This window comes from Sorex araneus, chromosome 2 (genome assembly GCF_027595985.1).
Source record: "Sorex araneus isolate mSorAra2 chromosome 2, mSorAra2.pri, whole genome shotgun sequence".
Lineage (NCBI taxonomy): Eukaryota > Metazoa > Chordata > Mammalia > Eulipotyphla > Soricidae > Sorex > Sorex araneus.
In genome coordinates this window covers 237,879,225-237,895,803 of record NC_073303.1, presented here as the reverse complement: position 1 = coordinate 237,895,803, position 16,579 = coordinate 237,879,225, and the positions used below count along the sequence as shown (strand labels likewise).

The 16,579-nt window shown below is 49.6% G+C and overlaps 1 protein-coding gene across 1 annotated transcript; it reads right to left on the bottom strand.

Moving 5' to 3' along the window:
- Positions 1-241: 241 nt before the first annotated feature.
- Positions 242-16,076, bottom strand: LOC101544373 (cytochrome b-c1 complex subunit 2, mitochondrial-like). Its single transcript, XM_055124664.1, is given in 5 exon segments — positions 242-376; positions 833-980; positions 11,153-11,281; positions 14,698-15,781; positions 15,784-16,076. Coding segments are annotated over 5 exon segments (1,770 nt in total). The 5' UTR covers positions 16,058-16,076.
- Between the last annotated feature and the right edge of the window lie 503 nt (positions 16,077-16,579).

Here is a 16,579-nt window from a genome sequence, read left to right as displayed (position 1 = left end):
CCAGGTATGCCCTCACCCCACCCCAGATATTTTTAATTTAAAAAAACCCAACAAACTGAAATGCTGAGTGTGTACAGAAGTCATTCCAAGTAAACGAACCTTCTTGGAGATTAGGAATCCAGTTATAATGAAGATCGGATGTGAGGAGAGCAATTTCCTGCCTCTGCATCTTGTCATCACAGGCCATTCCGAGCTCCGGGACAAGGGGCATTTCAGGCACTCACTGCGCCAAGATTTGTTTTCAGAGCCCTCTTTTAGTCTTTTTCCCCAGGCTGTGGATGAAGGGACTCAGTATGGTGCTGACCACCGTGTAAATCACCGAGGTGATGTCGCTGGAGTGGGAGTTGTGGGAGGCGACGTAACTCAGGTACATGCCCTGAGTTATGCCCATGCAGTAAAAGAGGGAGACCACGGACATGTGCGAGACGCAGGTGGAAAACGCCTTAGACTTGCCCCAATCCTAGCCATGCCGCTGATGGAGGAAACAATCTCAGTGTAGGAGGAAAGGATGCCTGTGAGGGGTCTGCCTCCCTGCACCTCGATGATGGCGTATAGCATGATGACATTCATCAGTGTCAGATCAAGCCTGTCAAGCCACTTGATTAATTTCACAGAAAAAATGGGGGATTTCCAGGACCATGCACAAGGACAATCGCAGCCCCATGAAAGGTTGCAGTATGGAGTCCAGGGCACCCGTGAGCCTGTAGCCCACCGAGCTGGGGGATCATGATGACTGTATAGTGCAAGGTGTGGCAAATGTCCACAAAAGTGGTCATCAGCCATAACGGTCAGAAAGAAGTCGTCCAGTATGGCAAAGATGATGACAAAATGCATGGGTGATGCTGCCCTTGTAGGAGATGGCTTGGCTTTTTGTGTGGATGTTCTGTAGCATCTTGGGGATGGTGGTATAGATGAAGCAGATGTCCACGAAAGACAGGTTGGAGAGAAAGTAGTACATGGGGTGGTCTGGGGTCGGAAATCTAATGCATATAACGGATGCATTATTGCCAAAAGCTGCATGATTGATATTCAGCAATACAATGATTGATTGCCCATCCCTCTACCAGTGCAAAATTTCCACCTCCAATATTCCCATTATCCCCTCCGTTTCCATTTCAGTCCTTACCCTGACTCTATGGCAGACAATTGTTCAGATACTCTACATAGTTTTGGGCATTATATTCTGCATGGATATTCCCACCACCATTCAAGTATGCCTTCTAGGGTCAGATGCTAGATCATCTATTTTCCATTGTTCACTTTACATATCAGGAAAGGTCACATGGCTGCTTATGCGGCTGTGTTTTGGAGAAATAATCCTGGGCCCACATACCAGAGCCATACTTGTCGAAGCTCATGATTGGTGAGATTCCATCTGGAGAAGGCAGGGAGACTGCACCTGCTCCATCTGGGGCACCCCAGTGATATCAGCTCAGTGTGGGGCCCGGAGCATTCTCTGATCCCATCACCTGCCCTCTAAGAGCTCCAGAAAGGAAGCTGTGTGCCCCCCTCCCCCACCACCTCAGCCCCATTCCAGATGAAATGCCTCTGCCTCTGCCCCACCTCTGCCTTTAACCCCCTCCTCTGAATCACCCAGCCAGATAAGGAGGTGTGGCCTGGGGGGTGGAGTGTAGGTTGGGAAATGGTCCTGAATCCCATGTGGCACTATCATCTCCAGGGATCCCTGGACCAAGAGAAGGGCTCCTCTGGTAGATTCAACTTGCTCACACCTACGAAGGGCTGGAAGGGAAGAGAGTGTCCAGCATCTTCCAGCCCTGCCCATGCCTTGCTGGTCAGAGAATAAACTGCTTAACTGCGTCCGGGTGTCGGTGCTGCCTGGGGCTCACCCCACTCACTCTCTGAATGGAGGGACACCCCGTGAGCAGTGCTCCAGAGCAGCTGCCAGAGAGTGAACGGTGTGACACAGGAGAGGCTGTGCCCTGCCGCAGGACCATCCCTCCAAACAAACCGGTTCACAAGGTCTCCAACCCTTCATCCCCACACCCCAGCACCCCAAATTTCTGAGAATGTTATCTCCTTCCTGAGAATTTTAGGGTTCCTCGACATATAAGAAGTCCGAGGCCTTTTGTTCTCCATGGACAAGGGTGACAGAGGCCAGATTCAACTCCAGCATTTCCAGATGTCTGGGGTGACGGTGACAGTGGTCAGAGGAACTGGGGGTGGGTTGAGAAGAATTTTAATTAACACAGTAATAATGAGCCTAAGACTGGGCAATCTCCTTCCATGGAAATTCTAAAAATATTATTTCTGTCTGCCGAGGATAACGATGCTCAGGGATTACTCCAGGATCTACACTAAGGAATAACTCCTGGCAGTGCTTGGATACCCTATGGGATGGCGGCGATTGAACATGGGTCTGCTGCATGCAAGGCAAATGGCCTACCCACTCTACTAGAGCTCTGGCACCGAGGATTTTTTTTGGTGGGGGGAGGGTGTGGACCCGCAGGGTTCAGTGAACCATTGAGTACTTGGGATTGAACCTTGTCGGCCACGATCAGGGCTAGATTATTTTGTTGTTGTTCTCTTTGCTTTGAAGAAGAAGAGTTCTGAGCCCACTTTGCTCTGTCTGACCCAACTCTTTGGAAAGATTTCTTATTATGTTGAACCCCACATGCTGTCTTCCCATGTTCCTAGGGTGACCCAACCCTCTTCTACAAGGAAAAGGGAGCATGGATACAGCAAGATACAGCTCAGAACACACCAAGGTGGGGTGAGGGAATCTGCCATTAAGGTTCTGACGCTGTTTTGCTTTCATTTGATTTGTTCATGGTTTGGGGTACACAAATCCAGCAACACTCAGGGGTTCTCTTGGCTCTGACTCAGGAATCACTCTGGCATGATGGTGGGACTATAAGGAGAACCAAAGAAAGAACCAGAGTCATGTGACTGCAAGCAAGAGCCTTAACCGCTCTGCTACCACTGCATAGTCCCAAGCAACTTGCTTGAACCTTAATGATGCTATACTTGACAATGAAGCAAAGAAAAGGGCTTAAGGAAATCTTGAGCGTGGGAAAATTCGGGCTGCGGTAGTTCTGGTGAAATGCCACAAGATGGCGCTGTGGGTGCTCCGGTCCCTCCCCAGGCTCCTTTCTCTAAGAATTTTCCACCCTTGGCTTTGCTTCAATGTTCAGTACGTGGTCATTAAGGATCCAGCACACAGCCTAGGGCCATGGATCGAATACTGACCCGGGAAGGTGCCTGCCATGTATAGGGTAACCCGGGGTTTATCCCAGTAGCCCATACGCTCCCCAAGCACCATCAGGCGTGATTCCTTAGTGCAAGGTGAGGGCTAACCCCCAAATATCGCCGGGTGTGGTCCCCGAAACTCAAACAAAAGCCTTTCACGGCAGATTCCTTCACGCCAAGCTTTGGGATGCTGAGCTGAGTCTTGCTTCCACCACCTTCCTCAGGGAAAACCACGAAGGTGTGGGGATGACCGGTACAGGAAACGTTTGCGTCCTGGGGCTTAAAGGGAGAGATTCTACTGCAGCCAAAGCACTTGCCACGATGCTGGGTTCAATCCCTGACACCCGGGTGGCAAGCATTCTCGATGCTCGGCTACCACTGCATGGCCTGAGGTGGCCTGCTTGATCCTAGTGACCTGCAGGGTAACATGGAAACAAACCCAGGGGCTGGGAATCTTGAGCTCAGGAAAGTCAGACCATGGCTCTTCCGCCGATGCACCACGAGAGGGCGCTGTGGAGTGTTTCTGCGCCTCCCAGGGACGTTTCTCAAAGAAATGTCCACCGCACCCTGGTCCTGACCTCCCTCCACAACTCTCTATAGCTACCAGGACCCTCAGAATTTCTGCATAAGAAAACAAGAAAGAATTTCTGCACAGTGGAGCCACATCCTCATCCCTCTCCTTAGTCCACTGCGCTGACTGGCCAAGTTAGTGGCTCTGGCTCCTATATTTGGGGTGTGGGCTGTGGGTGGCTGCAACAGTTTCTCAGGGGCTCAGGGGGTGAGCTCATACGGTGACTGAGAGGGAACTCAGTGTGAGCACAAAAGACAATTGTGCCTTCCCGCAGTGCGAGCTCTCCAAATCTACTCATTCTTTTTTTTTTTTTTTTTTTAAATAATTTTATTGAATCACCATGTGGAGGGTTACATAGTTCTCAGGATTATGTCGGTTATACAATTCTCAAACACCCTTCCCTTTACCAGTGCCCATCTCCCATCACCAACCCCCCCAGTATACCTGCCACCCCCTCCCACCTCCCCAGTCCCCACCCTTGTACATGATAAGTTCCACTTCGTTTATGCCTTATCTCGATTACATTCCATGTTTCAACACACAACTCACTACCGTTGTTGGGGTTTCCCCCAAAAAAGGAAAGCAGTCCTATTGCCAAGGAGGCATTTGATAGTTCTCCACTGCTAAGAATATAGAGATATTAAGTCCCGCTGTTTGTTACATAACTTTTCTTTTTCCCCCTTGCCCCGCGCCACCGAGTTCACGCCTGTTTGGTAATCGCCACGCTGCCTGACAAGGGAAAAAAAAAAACCGAAAAGGATGGTTATTTCCCGTCATCGGCAGGCGTGGGGCTCTGGCTTAGTTGATAGACTAGTAGAGTTTCTGCAAGCAGTTTCTGGAACCGAAGGGCTTGCGCTGGTATCGGCTCCGGCTCGAGATTCCACCAGCGTCCCACTGTTCCATGTACATAATTTTTCCCCTTATATCCCATTCCCACGCCACCAGGTCTGTTTGCTTAATGGACATCACACTATGTTTGACACCACGCCGCCTTTCTTCCCGAGAAAGAAGGATATTTCTTCTCAGCCGGCGTGGGGATATAGCTTAGTTCAGTCTAGAGAGATGGCTACCACTTTGATTGCCTTCAATATTTCAGCAACAGACTTACTATTCTTGTTAGGATCTCCCACAAAAGTCCGACCCATTAAAAAGGGACATATTACATATTGCTGATGCTAAGATGACATTAGGTCGCGCAGCCGCGACAGCGGCCGCGCGGTTTTGGGTTTCTGTATAAAGTCCAGGGAAAGTACAACCAGAAATAACATCACTACAAACTTTTACCCTTTTATGGTGCTCATAAGATGGAGAAGCCTAGAGAGAGGCTCGGCGTCTCCATTTTGCGCTCAGGAAAACCGCGGATCCTGCGCTGTGCTCAGGGGGGAGGTGTGGAGAGAGAGAGAGGTTAAAAGAATTGGGGGATGCCCGGCTCCCACTGTTTCAGCGCACCGTGGGGTCTCTGGTCCCATGCCGGAATTAGTTCAGTGGGCTGTTTGGAGTCCAAGAGCGCTTCCTTGGGCTCTTCCATCATGCTCGCTCCGCAGCAGGGTCCAAAGGGCTCTACTCATTCTTATAGGTCTCCAGCCCCATCATCCTAATAACCCTGCACTCCACATTTCTAAGGGTGTCATCTTACTTCCTGAGAGAGTTTTGGGGTTCTTATACATATGAGAAGTCCCAAGCCCTCTGTTCTCTGGGCCTGGAGCAATAGCACAGCAGGTAGGGCATTTGCCTTGCATGTGTCCATGCATGTGTCCGGGTTCGATTCCCAGCATCCCATATGGTACCCAAGCACCGCCTGGAGTAATTCCTGAGATGCAGGAGTAACCCCTGAACAATGCCGGGTGTGACACAAAAAGAAAAAAAAAGTGCCTTTTTTCTGTGGAAGAGGGTGGCAGAGGGCAGACTCAACTCTAGCATCTCTAAAAGTATGGGGTGACTTTTTCTGAGCAGAAAATGGCGGTTGCGGCAGCATCCAGGTGGCGAGAGACACCCTCTAAGACCCCCAACCCAGAGACCCAGAGGTAGGAATTTTTAGTGACGTAGCCTGTAGGTGGTCCCGGGAGGGGGGGCGTTACCGGCACGCCTTCCGCCCAGATATGATCCGGAGCTGCATCTCGAGAAATGGACCCTCTGCTCCTAAACACTTTGCTTTTTTTTTTTTTTTTTTGGGTCACACTCAGCGATGCTCAGGGGTTACTCCTGGCTTTGCACTCAGGAACTACTCCTGGCGGTGCTTGGGGGACCATATGGGATGCCGGGGATCGAACCCGGGTCGGCCGTGTGCAATGCAAACGCCCTACCCGCTGTGCTATCGCTCCGGCCCCTGCTCCTAAACACTTTGATCGAGAAGTCTTCTAACCCATTTTGGCACTCAGAGCGGCTGCTTCCAGCATGCATCTAGACTGTGAACTGAGCTAAAATATCAGAAACCAAAAACTGCGGGGCCACGACAGAACTCAGTCTTCACTCTCAGCAATGAAAAGAAATTATTAAATGATGCCTTTTTAGCAGTTCTGATTGTTGGGCGAAAATTCCAAAAATAATAGTGAGTTCTCCATTGAAATATTGAATGCATTCAAATTATAGAGAGAATAGTGTGAAGATCATTAGCTACTTAGGCGGGGGGTGGGTGGAAGGGGGTATATTGGGATTCTTCGTGGTGGAACATGTGCACTGGTAAAGGGATGGGGGTTTAATCAGTATATGACTGAGACTTAAACCTGAAAGCTTTGTAATTCTTTTCATTGTGATTCAATAAAATAAAAACTTAATAAAAAATAAATAAATAAATGTTTGTGGTGAAACTACCATCAGAGAAATCAGGAGCTTGTTGAAAAAAACTTTGATTAAAACAGTAATAATGAGCCTAAGACCAGGCAATCTCCATACCTGGAAATTCTAAATACACCATTTGGGGGTTGGTGTGAGCCTGCGGGGTTCTGGAGAACCTTATGAGTACTTGGGGTGGAACCTAGTCAACCGTGAACAAAATAAGGCTATTTTGGGTGTTATTGTCATGGTCATTCTCTTCGCTATGAGCACGAAAAGTTCTGACCCCACTTTGCTCTGTGACCCAGCCCTTTGGAGAGGTTCCTGTTAGAGATGCCATCACCCCATCTTCTGAGGGCCCCCAAAACTTTCTACAAGGAGGAGGGGACATGAATACAGCCAGATACCGCTCAGAACCCCCCAAGTTGGGGTGAGAGGTCTGCCATCACGGTACTGAGGCTGCTTTGGTTTTATTTGGTCTGTTCATGGTTTGGGGGCCACAAACCCAGCAAAGCTCAGGGGTTCTAGTGGCTCTGCACTCAGGAATCACACCAGCAAGACTGGAGAACCCTATGGGGAGCCTACGAATGGACCCGGGTCCTATGAATGCAAGGCAAGAGCCCTAAAGGCTGTGCTCAGACTGCAGAGCCCCAAGCGGCGTGCTTGATCCTTAATGACCCTGTACTTAACATGGAAGCCAAGAAAAGGGTTGGAAATCTTCACTGTCCCTCTCACTGTCATCCCTTTGCTCATCGATTTGTTCAAGTGGGCACCAGTAACGTCTCACATTGTGGGAGTTATTGTTACTGTTTTTGGCATATCAAATACGCCACGGGTAGCTTGCCAGGCTCTGCCGTGGGGGCACGATACTCTTGATAGCTTGCCAGACTCTCCAAGAGGGGCAGAGGAATCGAACACGGGTGGGCCCTGTGAAAGGTGAACGCCCTACTGCTGTGCCAAGACTGGAAATCTTTTTTTTTTTTTTTTTTTGCTTTTTGGGTCACACCCACACCCAGCGATGCTCAGTGGTTATTCCTGGCTTTGCACTCAGGAATTACTCCTAGCGGTGCTTGGGGTACCATATGGGATGCCAGGGATCGAACCCAGGTCGGCTGCGTGCAAGGCAAACGGCCTACCCGCTGTGCTATCGCTCCAGCCCCTTGACTGGAAATCTTTTTTTTTTTTAAGCAAAGTGAAGCAAGTTTATTAAAAAATTATAGTATGGGATACATTTTATAGTATAATATGAGGTACTCTAGATGGGAAGCTTCAGTTTTCTATATATTAATTTGGGGTTGGGGTAAGGAGGGGACAGATACACAATTTGGGGGGACAGTAACTTATCTATAAAAATATTCTAAGCTAACCACATAAAAAGAACAAGAAATACATGTAGTCATTTGAATCAACTCCAAAATATTCTAAGCCAGTCATTACAGAGATCACATAATGTATGTGAAATAATTTAAGCCAATCCCAGGAAGGGAGTGACCAATTTTAGGTATCTGGGTGACAAAGGCATGAAATGTATGTCTTGTTTGGTCAAGTGGGTGAGGCAGGGGTGCCTTGGTCAGTTCTAGGGAAATGTGGGACAGAATGAAGCAATGGTGGGGGGCCTCTAGAGCTTTGGCACAGCTGACTATCTTAGAAGGAGAGCTTCAGCCTGCCAGACTTTTGTAACGGGGACTTAAGATAGACATTTTTTTTTTTTTGCTTTTTGGGCCACACCCAGCGATGCACAGGGGTAACTCCTGGCTCATGCACTTAGGAATAACCCCTGTGGGTGCTCAGGGGACCATATGGGATGCTGGGATTTGAACCCGGTTCGGCCGCGTGCAAGGCAAACACCCTACCTGCTGTGCCATCACTCCTTGACTGGAAATCTTAAGCGTGGGAAAATCGAGCCGCGGTAGTTACGCTGAAATGCCACAAGATGGCGCGGTGGGCATTTCTGTCCCTCCCCAGGCTCATTTCTCTAAGAATTTTCCACCTTTGACTTTGCTTCAGTGTTAAGTATAGGGTAATTAAGGATCAAGCACACAACTTCCACAGGTGCAGCTGAACTCCCAAAGTCGGGTAAGGAAATTCGCCATCAAGGGACTGAGGGGGCTTTGTTTTTATTTTCTTGTTGGTTTATTTGTTTGTTTACAGTTCGGGCCACACCCAGAGATGCTCAGGGGACACTCCTGACTCTGCACTCGGGAATCCTACCAGGCACGACAGGGGGAGCCAACAGACGGATTATGGTCCTGTGAAGGCAACGGAAAGGGTTCTAACCTCTCAGCTCCCACTGCACTGGATGAAGCTGTGTGCTTGATCCTTAATTACCCCATACCTAACACTGAAGCAAACCCAAGGGAGGAAGTTTTTAGAGAAACATCCCTGGGGAGGGACGGGAACGCCCACAGTGCTATCTGGTGGCATTTCAGCAGAACTGCTGCGGCCCGATTTTCCCAAGTTTAAGATTTCCAGCCCTTTGCTTTGCTTTAGTGTTAGGTATAGGGTCATTAAGGATCAAGTAAGCCTTCTGGGCTGCTCCAGAGGGAGCAGAACAGTTAGTGCTCTTGCCTGCAGTCAGAAGACCCCGGTTCTTTCTTTGACTCCCCACAGTCCCAAACAGACTCTCCATGCAGGAGTGATTGCTGAGTCAGAGCCAGGAGAACCCCTGACTGTTGCTGGGTTTGTGACCCCCAAACCATGAACAAATCAAATACAAGAAAACAGCATCAGAACCTTGATGGTGGATACCCTCACCCCAACTTGGGGTGTTCTGAGCTTTATCTTGCTCTATTCATGCCTCCTCTTCCTTGTAGAAGAGCGTTGGGGCAGCCTCAGAACGTGAGGTGGTGGTAACTACAACAGGAAACCTTTCCTAAAGGGCTGAGTCAAACAGAGCAAAGCAGGTTCAGAACTCTTCTTTTTTTTTTTTTCTTTTTGGGTTTCACCCAGCAATGCACAGGGGTCACTCCTGGCTCATACACTCAGGAATCACCCTGGCGGTGCTCAGGGGACCATACGGGATGCTGGGAATCAAACCCGGGTCGGCCACGTACAAGGCAAATGCCCTACATGCTGTGCTATCACTCCAGCCCCTCAGAACTCTTCTTGTTCAAAGAGAAGAGAACAACAAAATTATCTTGTCCTGGTCATGACCAGGTTCAATCCCAGGTACTCAATGCTCCCCTACGGGCCCACACCAAAGTCCCCCTCAAAAGTCCTCAGTGCCGGAGCTAAAGTACAGTGGTTAGGGCATTTGCCTTGTACACAGCTGACCCGGATTCAATCCCCGCCATCCCATAGGGTCCCCAAAGCACATCCAGGAGTCATTCCTGAGTGGAGAGGCTGGAGTAACTCTTGAGCATCGCTGGATGTGAACAAAAGGAAAAAAGAAATCCTAGGCAGAAGTGATGTATTTAGAATTTCCTGTGTCCCTCTGTTCATTCTCAGGCAGCTGGCTCTGGAGCACTGCTCACCGGGTGTCCCTCCGCGCAGAGTGAGTGGGGTGAGCCCCAGGCAGCATGGACACCCAAACACAGTTCACCAGTTTATTCTTTGACCCGAGGTCCAGCAGGGCGCCGGCAAGGCCGGAAGTTGCTGGACTCTCTCATCCCTTCCAGTCCTAGGCGGGTATAAGCCAGTCTAATCCACCAGAGGCGGCTTCCTCTGGCACACGGATCCCTCAGGAATGAAGGCAGCACCACTGGGATCCGGGGTAACACCTGAACCCCATTCCACCCTAGCCAGTCCACACCCCTGATCTGGCCAGGTGATTCAGAGGACGGAGGGTCGAGGCACGGGTGTGGCAGCCTCCGGAGTTGGTCTGAGGCAGTGGAGGGCACACAGCTCCACCTGAGGACCCATGTTCCTTTTGTCCAGCTCCCTCAAATGTCAGGAGAAGCCAACGAGCAGTCTCTGTCGAACAGGAGGGAATCTAGTGGTCAAGAAGGAGGTCCAGAAGCAACAGAGTTTTGGGGGGACAGGGCAGGAGGCAGGTTAAGGGGGGCCTGTACCAGCTCCGAGCTGAAAGTCTTTTTTAGGGGGTACAAGACTGCTAAAGTTCTAGCTAAACTTCCGCTGCGCCCCCAAGAGAGGAGGGGAGACGTTTGGGGTCTCCCTGGGGGCTGAATAAGGAAGGGGATTCCTCTTGTCTGACTTGAGGCAGTTGCAGGAGAAGATAAATGGGGCGACTTAAGCCTCAGCTCCATTAGAGCCCACATGGGGGCGTCCCGTCTGTCCGCCCCCCGCCCCCTCGCCCCTTTCCGCAATCTCGAGACACCTAGGTAACAAAGCAGAAGGGACCCAGCAGGAAGCGAACTTCTGGTCGGGCTGTCCTGTCTGAAGCCTGCGCCTGCCTTGTTGAGCAGCTGCAGGACTCTTCCCTGGTGGGGCTGAATTCCAGAAGGGTCTCGGCCTGGCCCTTCTGGAACTGCGGGGCTGTGGGCAGGGCGGGACAAGGGTGCGCGGGCGCGGGAATCCCCCTTAATCCTCCCGCCCCATGCTCTGCAGACCGGGCAGCCATACTGGGGGGCCCAGAGCGCCGCCCTATCTGGTTGGAACCAGCCTGGCCCACGGGCCACCGCAAGCGCAGCGCGCGACCCTCACCTGAGGTCGCGTCCAGCCAGGCGGCTGAGTTCGGGCACAGGCAGGTGAAGGTCTGCCAGGCGCCTGCCCTCAGCAGGGACAGGAAGGTCAGCTGCATGCCGCTCACCGGGCGCTGTCCACGTTGGAGAACTGCGGGTGCATGGGCCGGAATCGGGGGCCAGCGGGACGCCAGTGGCGGGCCGGCCAGCCCCAGCTCTTTCTCCCGTTTGTACTTAGTTTTGTTTTTGCACACCTGGCGGTGCTCAGGGATCACTCCTGGAGGGGTTGAGCAGGCACCATGGAGTACCAGGGAGCGAACCCTGGTTGACGCATGCAAGGCCAGCGCCGTCCCCGTTGGACATTGCTGCGGCCCCGCTGAGCCTCTTTCCCTCTGGAGACGCCTGTGCTCTCTCCCCAGTGCGTGCTTCTCTCTAAACCTTTCTAAGGAAATGTCTATAAAAACTCTTGGTATCGGGACGCCAGAGAGAGAAGGCGCAGCGTCCCCACCTTCTCCAGATGGAATCCCGGCGACACTGAGCTTCTACTAACACGGCTCCATTTTGTGGGATTGCAATATCTCTCCAAACTCTCCTAGCATATGCGGCCATGCAACCTTTCCTGATATCCAAAAAAAAAAAAAAAACAGTCAGGAATGGCTCCACCACACCTAAGTGGCCAATATACTGGAGGTACAGAAACCCAGAGGTTGCTGGCAGCTACACTTGTGGACTTTGAACTTAACTAGGGTCCTGTGCAGCACCGGGAGGGAAAGGGTTTTTGTCCTCATCCTTTTCCCCTCTCGGCAGCATGGCGACCACACCGTTTAGTGCCACATGGACAGAGAGGCAGGAGCTTGCAATAATGGGACGCATGGGGAAATCTCGAAATCGGGGAAGGGGGTGGTGCAGAACCAACCCTGTTTCTTGCCCAAATGAGACCCCAGCGGCCTCCCACAAACAGCTTCCCCACTCCTGAAGAGCCATGATCTCAGAGGCACACAAACCAATCTCGGAATGCAGCGACTGCTGGCAAAAATACCTCTGGACTTAATACCAAAATCTCAAAACTAGGCGGCCAATTTCACGACCGTGCAACATTATATGCTCATTGTTATCAAAAATAGAAAACATAAGTTCTAATGATGCCATTCTGACAGGTCTGACTGTTGGGCTGACTGTTGGGAGGAAAACTGCAAATAATGATAGTGAGCTTTTGGTCAAAAATTGAATGTTATCATAGCAATGAGAGAGTTAATTGAAAATCATCTGCCACACAGGCAGAGGGGGAGAGGAAGGGAGGGTCTCTGGGGTTCTTGGTGGTGGATCATGTGCACTGGTGAAGGGACGGGTGTTTGATCATTGTATGACTGAGACTTGAAAAAAATATGATAATTTCCATGTTGATCTGCTTTAAAAAAAATCTGGAAATAAAAGACAACCTACCAATAAAGGTTAAAAAAAACCACTCTTGTTGGAGCCTGAGCGATGGTACAGCGAGGAGGGTGCTGGCCTTGCACACAGAAGATTCGGGTTTAATTCCCGGGACCTCATAGGGTTCTCCTGAGTACAGCCAGGAAATATTCCAGGATGCAGAGCCAGGAATCAGCCCTGAGCATCGCGGGTGTAGCCCAGAAAGAAAAAAAATAGAAAATGATCTTGCTTCACATACACACAGACACATACACACACACACACACACACAAATGCACACACACTTTTAAAAAATCCAGCTGAGCCTCTCAACTCTGAGCTTCTGCAGAGTCTGTTCCTGCTGGTGCTTGGGGGATCGCATGGATTGCCGGGGATCTAAGACTGGTCACCAGCGTGTAAGGCCCATGCCCTACCCGATGTGCTGTCTTTCTAACAGGTCCTTGCCATCTGTCTTTTATGTTTATCCTTTTTCTTTTTTGTCTGCCGTTCTAACTCTGATTTAGGACTGATGTCTTTCTGCTGTCTGGTCTTGGGAAGATTTAAGCTCCATCCTCTGTCTTCCAACCCTGCCCATGAACATTCCCTCTTAGATGCACCCAAACACCCAGCTGACCCTGTATTGAAGAGTCAGAGGGAACAGAAGCTAAGCTTCTTGTCCTGTGATCATCTGAGAGCTCATTCTAGCTTGCACAGTGAGGAGACATCACTCTGGGGTTTGCTCCATTCCTATTCCACTGTGGTTAGCCACTTTTCTTTCCCTAGAAGTCCCTCAAGGTAATCTGGAGGGATGTCATCGATGCTCTGAACTGTTATTTGACTGAAAAACTCTTTAGTTCGCATTCAAATCTGCGTTCTAAGTGAACTGTGTAGAGTATTCTTGGTGAGACATATTCTGTTCTCAGCACTGTTTTATACCATGCCACCACCCTGCCTTCTGATTTATAGTTTCTTGAGAACTCTGCTGGTAGTCTCATGAGGGTTCTTGAGAATTCTGCTGGTGGTCATGGGGGTTCTCTTAAGCAAAGAATACTTTTCTGTTGCTGCTTTTAGGGTTTGCTTTTTATCTTTGCTTTTGGCCATTGTGTGCTAGTGTATCTGGTGGGTCTACCTGGGTCTCTTCTATTTGGAGCTCTTTGAACCTCTTGGTTCTGGGTGTTCAACTCCTGTCTCAGCTTGGAGAAGTTCTTAGCTATTATTTGCTATTTTTATGTTTTTTGTTTTTGTTTTGGAGCTACACCCAGTGATGCTGAAGGTTCACTCCTGACTCTGCACTCAGGAATCACTCCTGTAGGTGCTCAAGGGACCCTATGGGATGTCAGGGATCAAACTTGGGTTGGCCACATGCAAAGGAAGTGCTTTGCCTGCTGTACTATCTCTGCAGCCCCTATGTGTTCTTTAATAAGAACTCGGGGTGTGGGAGCTGGAGCGATAGTACAACGGGTAGGGCATTTGCCTTGCACATGGCCGACCCAGGTTCAATTCTCAGCATACCATATGGTACCCCAAGCACCACCTCATGGAATTTCTGAGTGAAAAGCTAGGAGTAGCCCTTAAGCATCACCGGGTGTGACCCCCAAAAAAATAATCTTGGCTATTATCAATAATGTTGCAATGAACATGATCGTGTATATTCCTTTCAGATTAATATGTTGGGATTCTTGGATTACGGGCCTTATAATGGAATCAGGGCTCATATGGAAGTTCCTATTTTAAATGTTTTGAGAAATCACCAAAGCACTTCCCAAGGAAAATGAATTAGACAGTCCCACCAGCAGTGAATGAGCATTCCTTTTTTAAATTAGCTTTTGGGGTCATATACAGCAGTATTCAAGTCTTTCTCCTGGTTCTGTGCCCAGGGGGATTTTATGGGGTGCCGGTGATCAAACTAGTGCCAGTCACATGCAAAGCAAGAGCCCTGCCCTGCTGTACTGTCACTTCACCCTAGTTTATGTTCTGATTTTGAGTGTTTTATTTTTTAATTTTTTTATTAGAATGTTTTACTCACTTCAGGTCAACTAAGAATGATGACCTACACTTTAAGTGTTAAGATTGTTCCACCTTGTTTGGAAAAACAGAGAAATGTGTATTTGTCTGCTACTCTGGGTTGAGAAAATGTTCAGCTCTTTTCTTCCGCACCATAACTCATTAAGAAAAGGTGTATGCCCCAAATTGCCAGTTGCTGCCATTGACTTCCGGCCAGAAACAAACTTCTTTGCAGCCTTGGTGATATCAGCATCGGTGACTGAGTCAATCTGCTGAAGGACGGTGGTTGGTGGCACATATGAACCAGAGACTTGAGCCTGGGACCCGATTTCATCCAGGAAGCCTTCTGATGACTCCACTGACATTAAGTAGCCAGCTTTAAGCTTGTTCTTGGCAGCCTGGACGTCTGTGCTGGAAAGGCCTCCTTGAGCGACGGATTTGACTTGGTTATAGGCGGCCTTGGTGACGTCTCCAGCAGCTGCAGCCAGGGAGATGGTGTAAATCCCAAAGAGCCCCAAGTCAGTGTAGCTGGCATTGAAAGCAGAAACGTCAAATGGTTGGTTCACTCCTTTGGCAACAGTCTGGTACAGACTGCTGCTGGCATTGCCGCCTCTCTTGACATGGGGTCTGGCCCCCAGGACATGCTGGAGGACACTGAAGGCATTGGCTTCTGCACTTCTGATGGCTGCGCTCTCTACGACAAGGGCTGCATGGACAAGACTGTCTCCGTTCTGTTTCTGAATTTCACCTCCACGGTACTGACTCTTGGCACCAGAGAGACCAAGCCCTCCCCTCATGTTGAGAAACTGCTCGGCAACTTGCTTCAGAACTGGATGACTCACACCGAGTCCAATCAAAGCCATTCTTGCACTTGTGAAGTGGTTCTGAACGAAGAAATGTAACTCCTCTGACTTCACTTTCCCAATCCTATAATCAGGACAGTACAAGGAATTAGCCAAGGTAGTTTTGTAGGCAGCAGCATGCAGATTTTCAATGACTTGAGCCTGGGGGTTCTGAAAAGCCACAGCTTTGTCAACCATCATGTGGGACTGCAGGACCGAGACCTCCCAAGGGCGAAACTCTGGTGCAGTGGTGACACTGAGCAGGAACTCCATGAGAATGTCAACGTCGTCCCACCGACACTCCACCATGTACGCCATGCTCTCCCTCATCGCGGTCACACTTAATTTACCACCAACTGCCTCAATTCCACGAGTTATCTTGAAAGAAGAAGCTCTTTTGTTGTCAAACTGGAGGCAAGGCGAAGCAAATGAGAGGTTCCCAAAATGTTGGCGTCTTCATAGCGACTGTCTGCTTTAATGAACACGCCAATCCTTGACGTAGGAGCGTAATTTTCCATGGAAGCAATGACGAGGCCATTTGGTAACTTGGTAAACTCGAGATCCTGAGGATGCAGAGCCACTCCAGGGGGCGCAGCCGCGGGCTTCACTGTAGGAGCAACTTTGAGGGAATAAAACCTCGAGAAAAATCCAGCTCTGGTCAGCAGCTTCATGGCTCCAGATCGTTCTGTGACCCCCTTTCCCGGTCACCTTGTTTTTGTTTTTTTAAAGGAAGATCAACTTGGTGCTCAGCGATATTATCCTTATTATTATTATTATTGTTATTATTATTGCTTTTTGGGTCACACCCGGCGATGCACAGGGGTTGTTTCTGGCTCATGCACTCAGGAATTACCCCTGGTGGTGCTCGGGGGACCATATGGGATGCTGGGAATCGAATCCAGGTCGACTGCGTGCAAGGCAAATGCCCTACCTGCTGTGCTATCGCTCCAGCCCCAAGTTATCTTTCTTTGGACCCGCAGAGGGAACCCTGTTCTACAGTTGACATTGTATAATCTCCCTGACTTATTTTCAAACTTACACCTCCCAAACAGTAAGCAAAATTGTGCCCTTTAAATGTCTAGTGTATTCATTTGATACAGCACCAATAAGTAGTTTATGTATTTTGGCTAACTTGGTTTGTTTAACTGACTTATTTTGAGGTAAATGAAGAGCCAGGATTTGGAAACACCCAA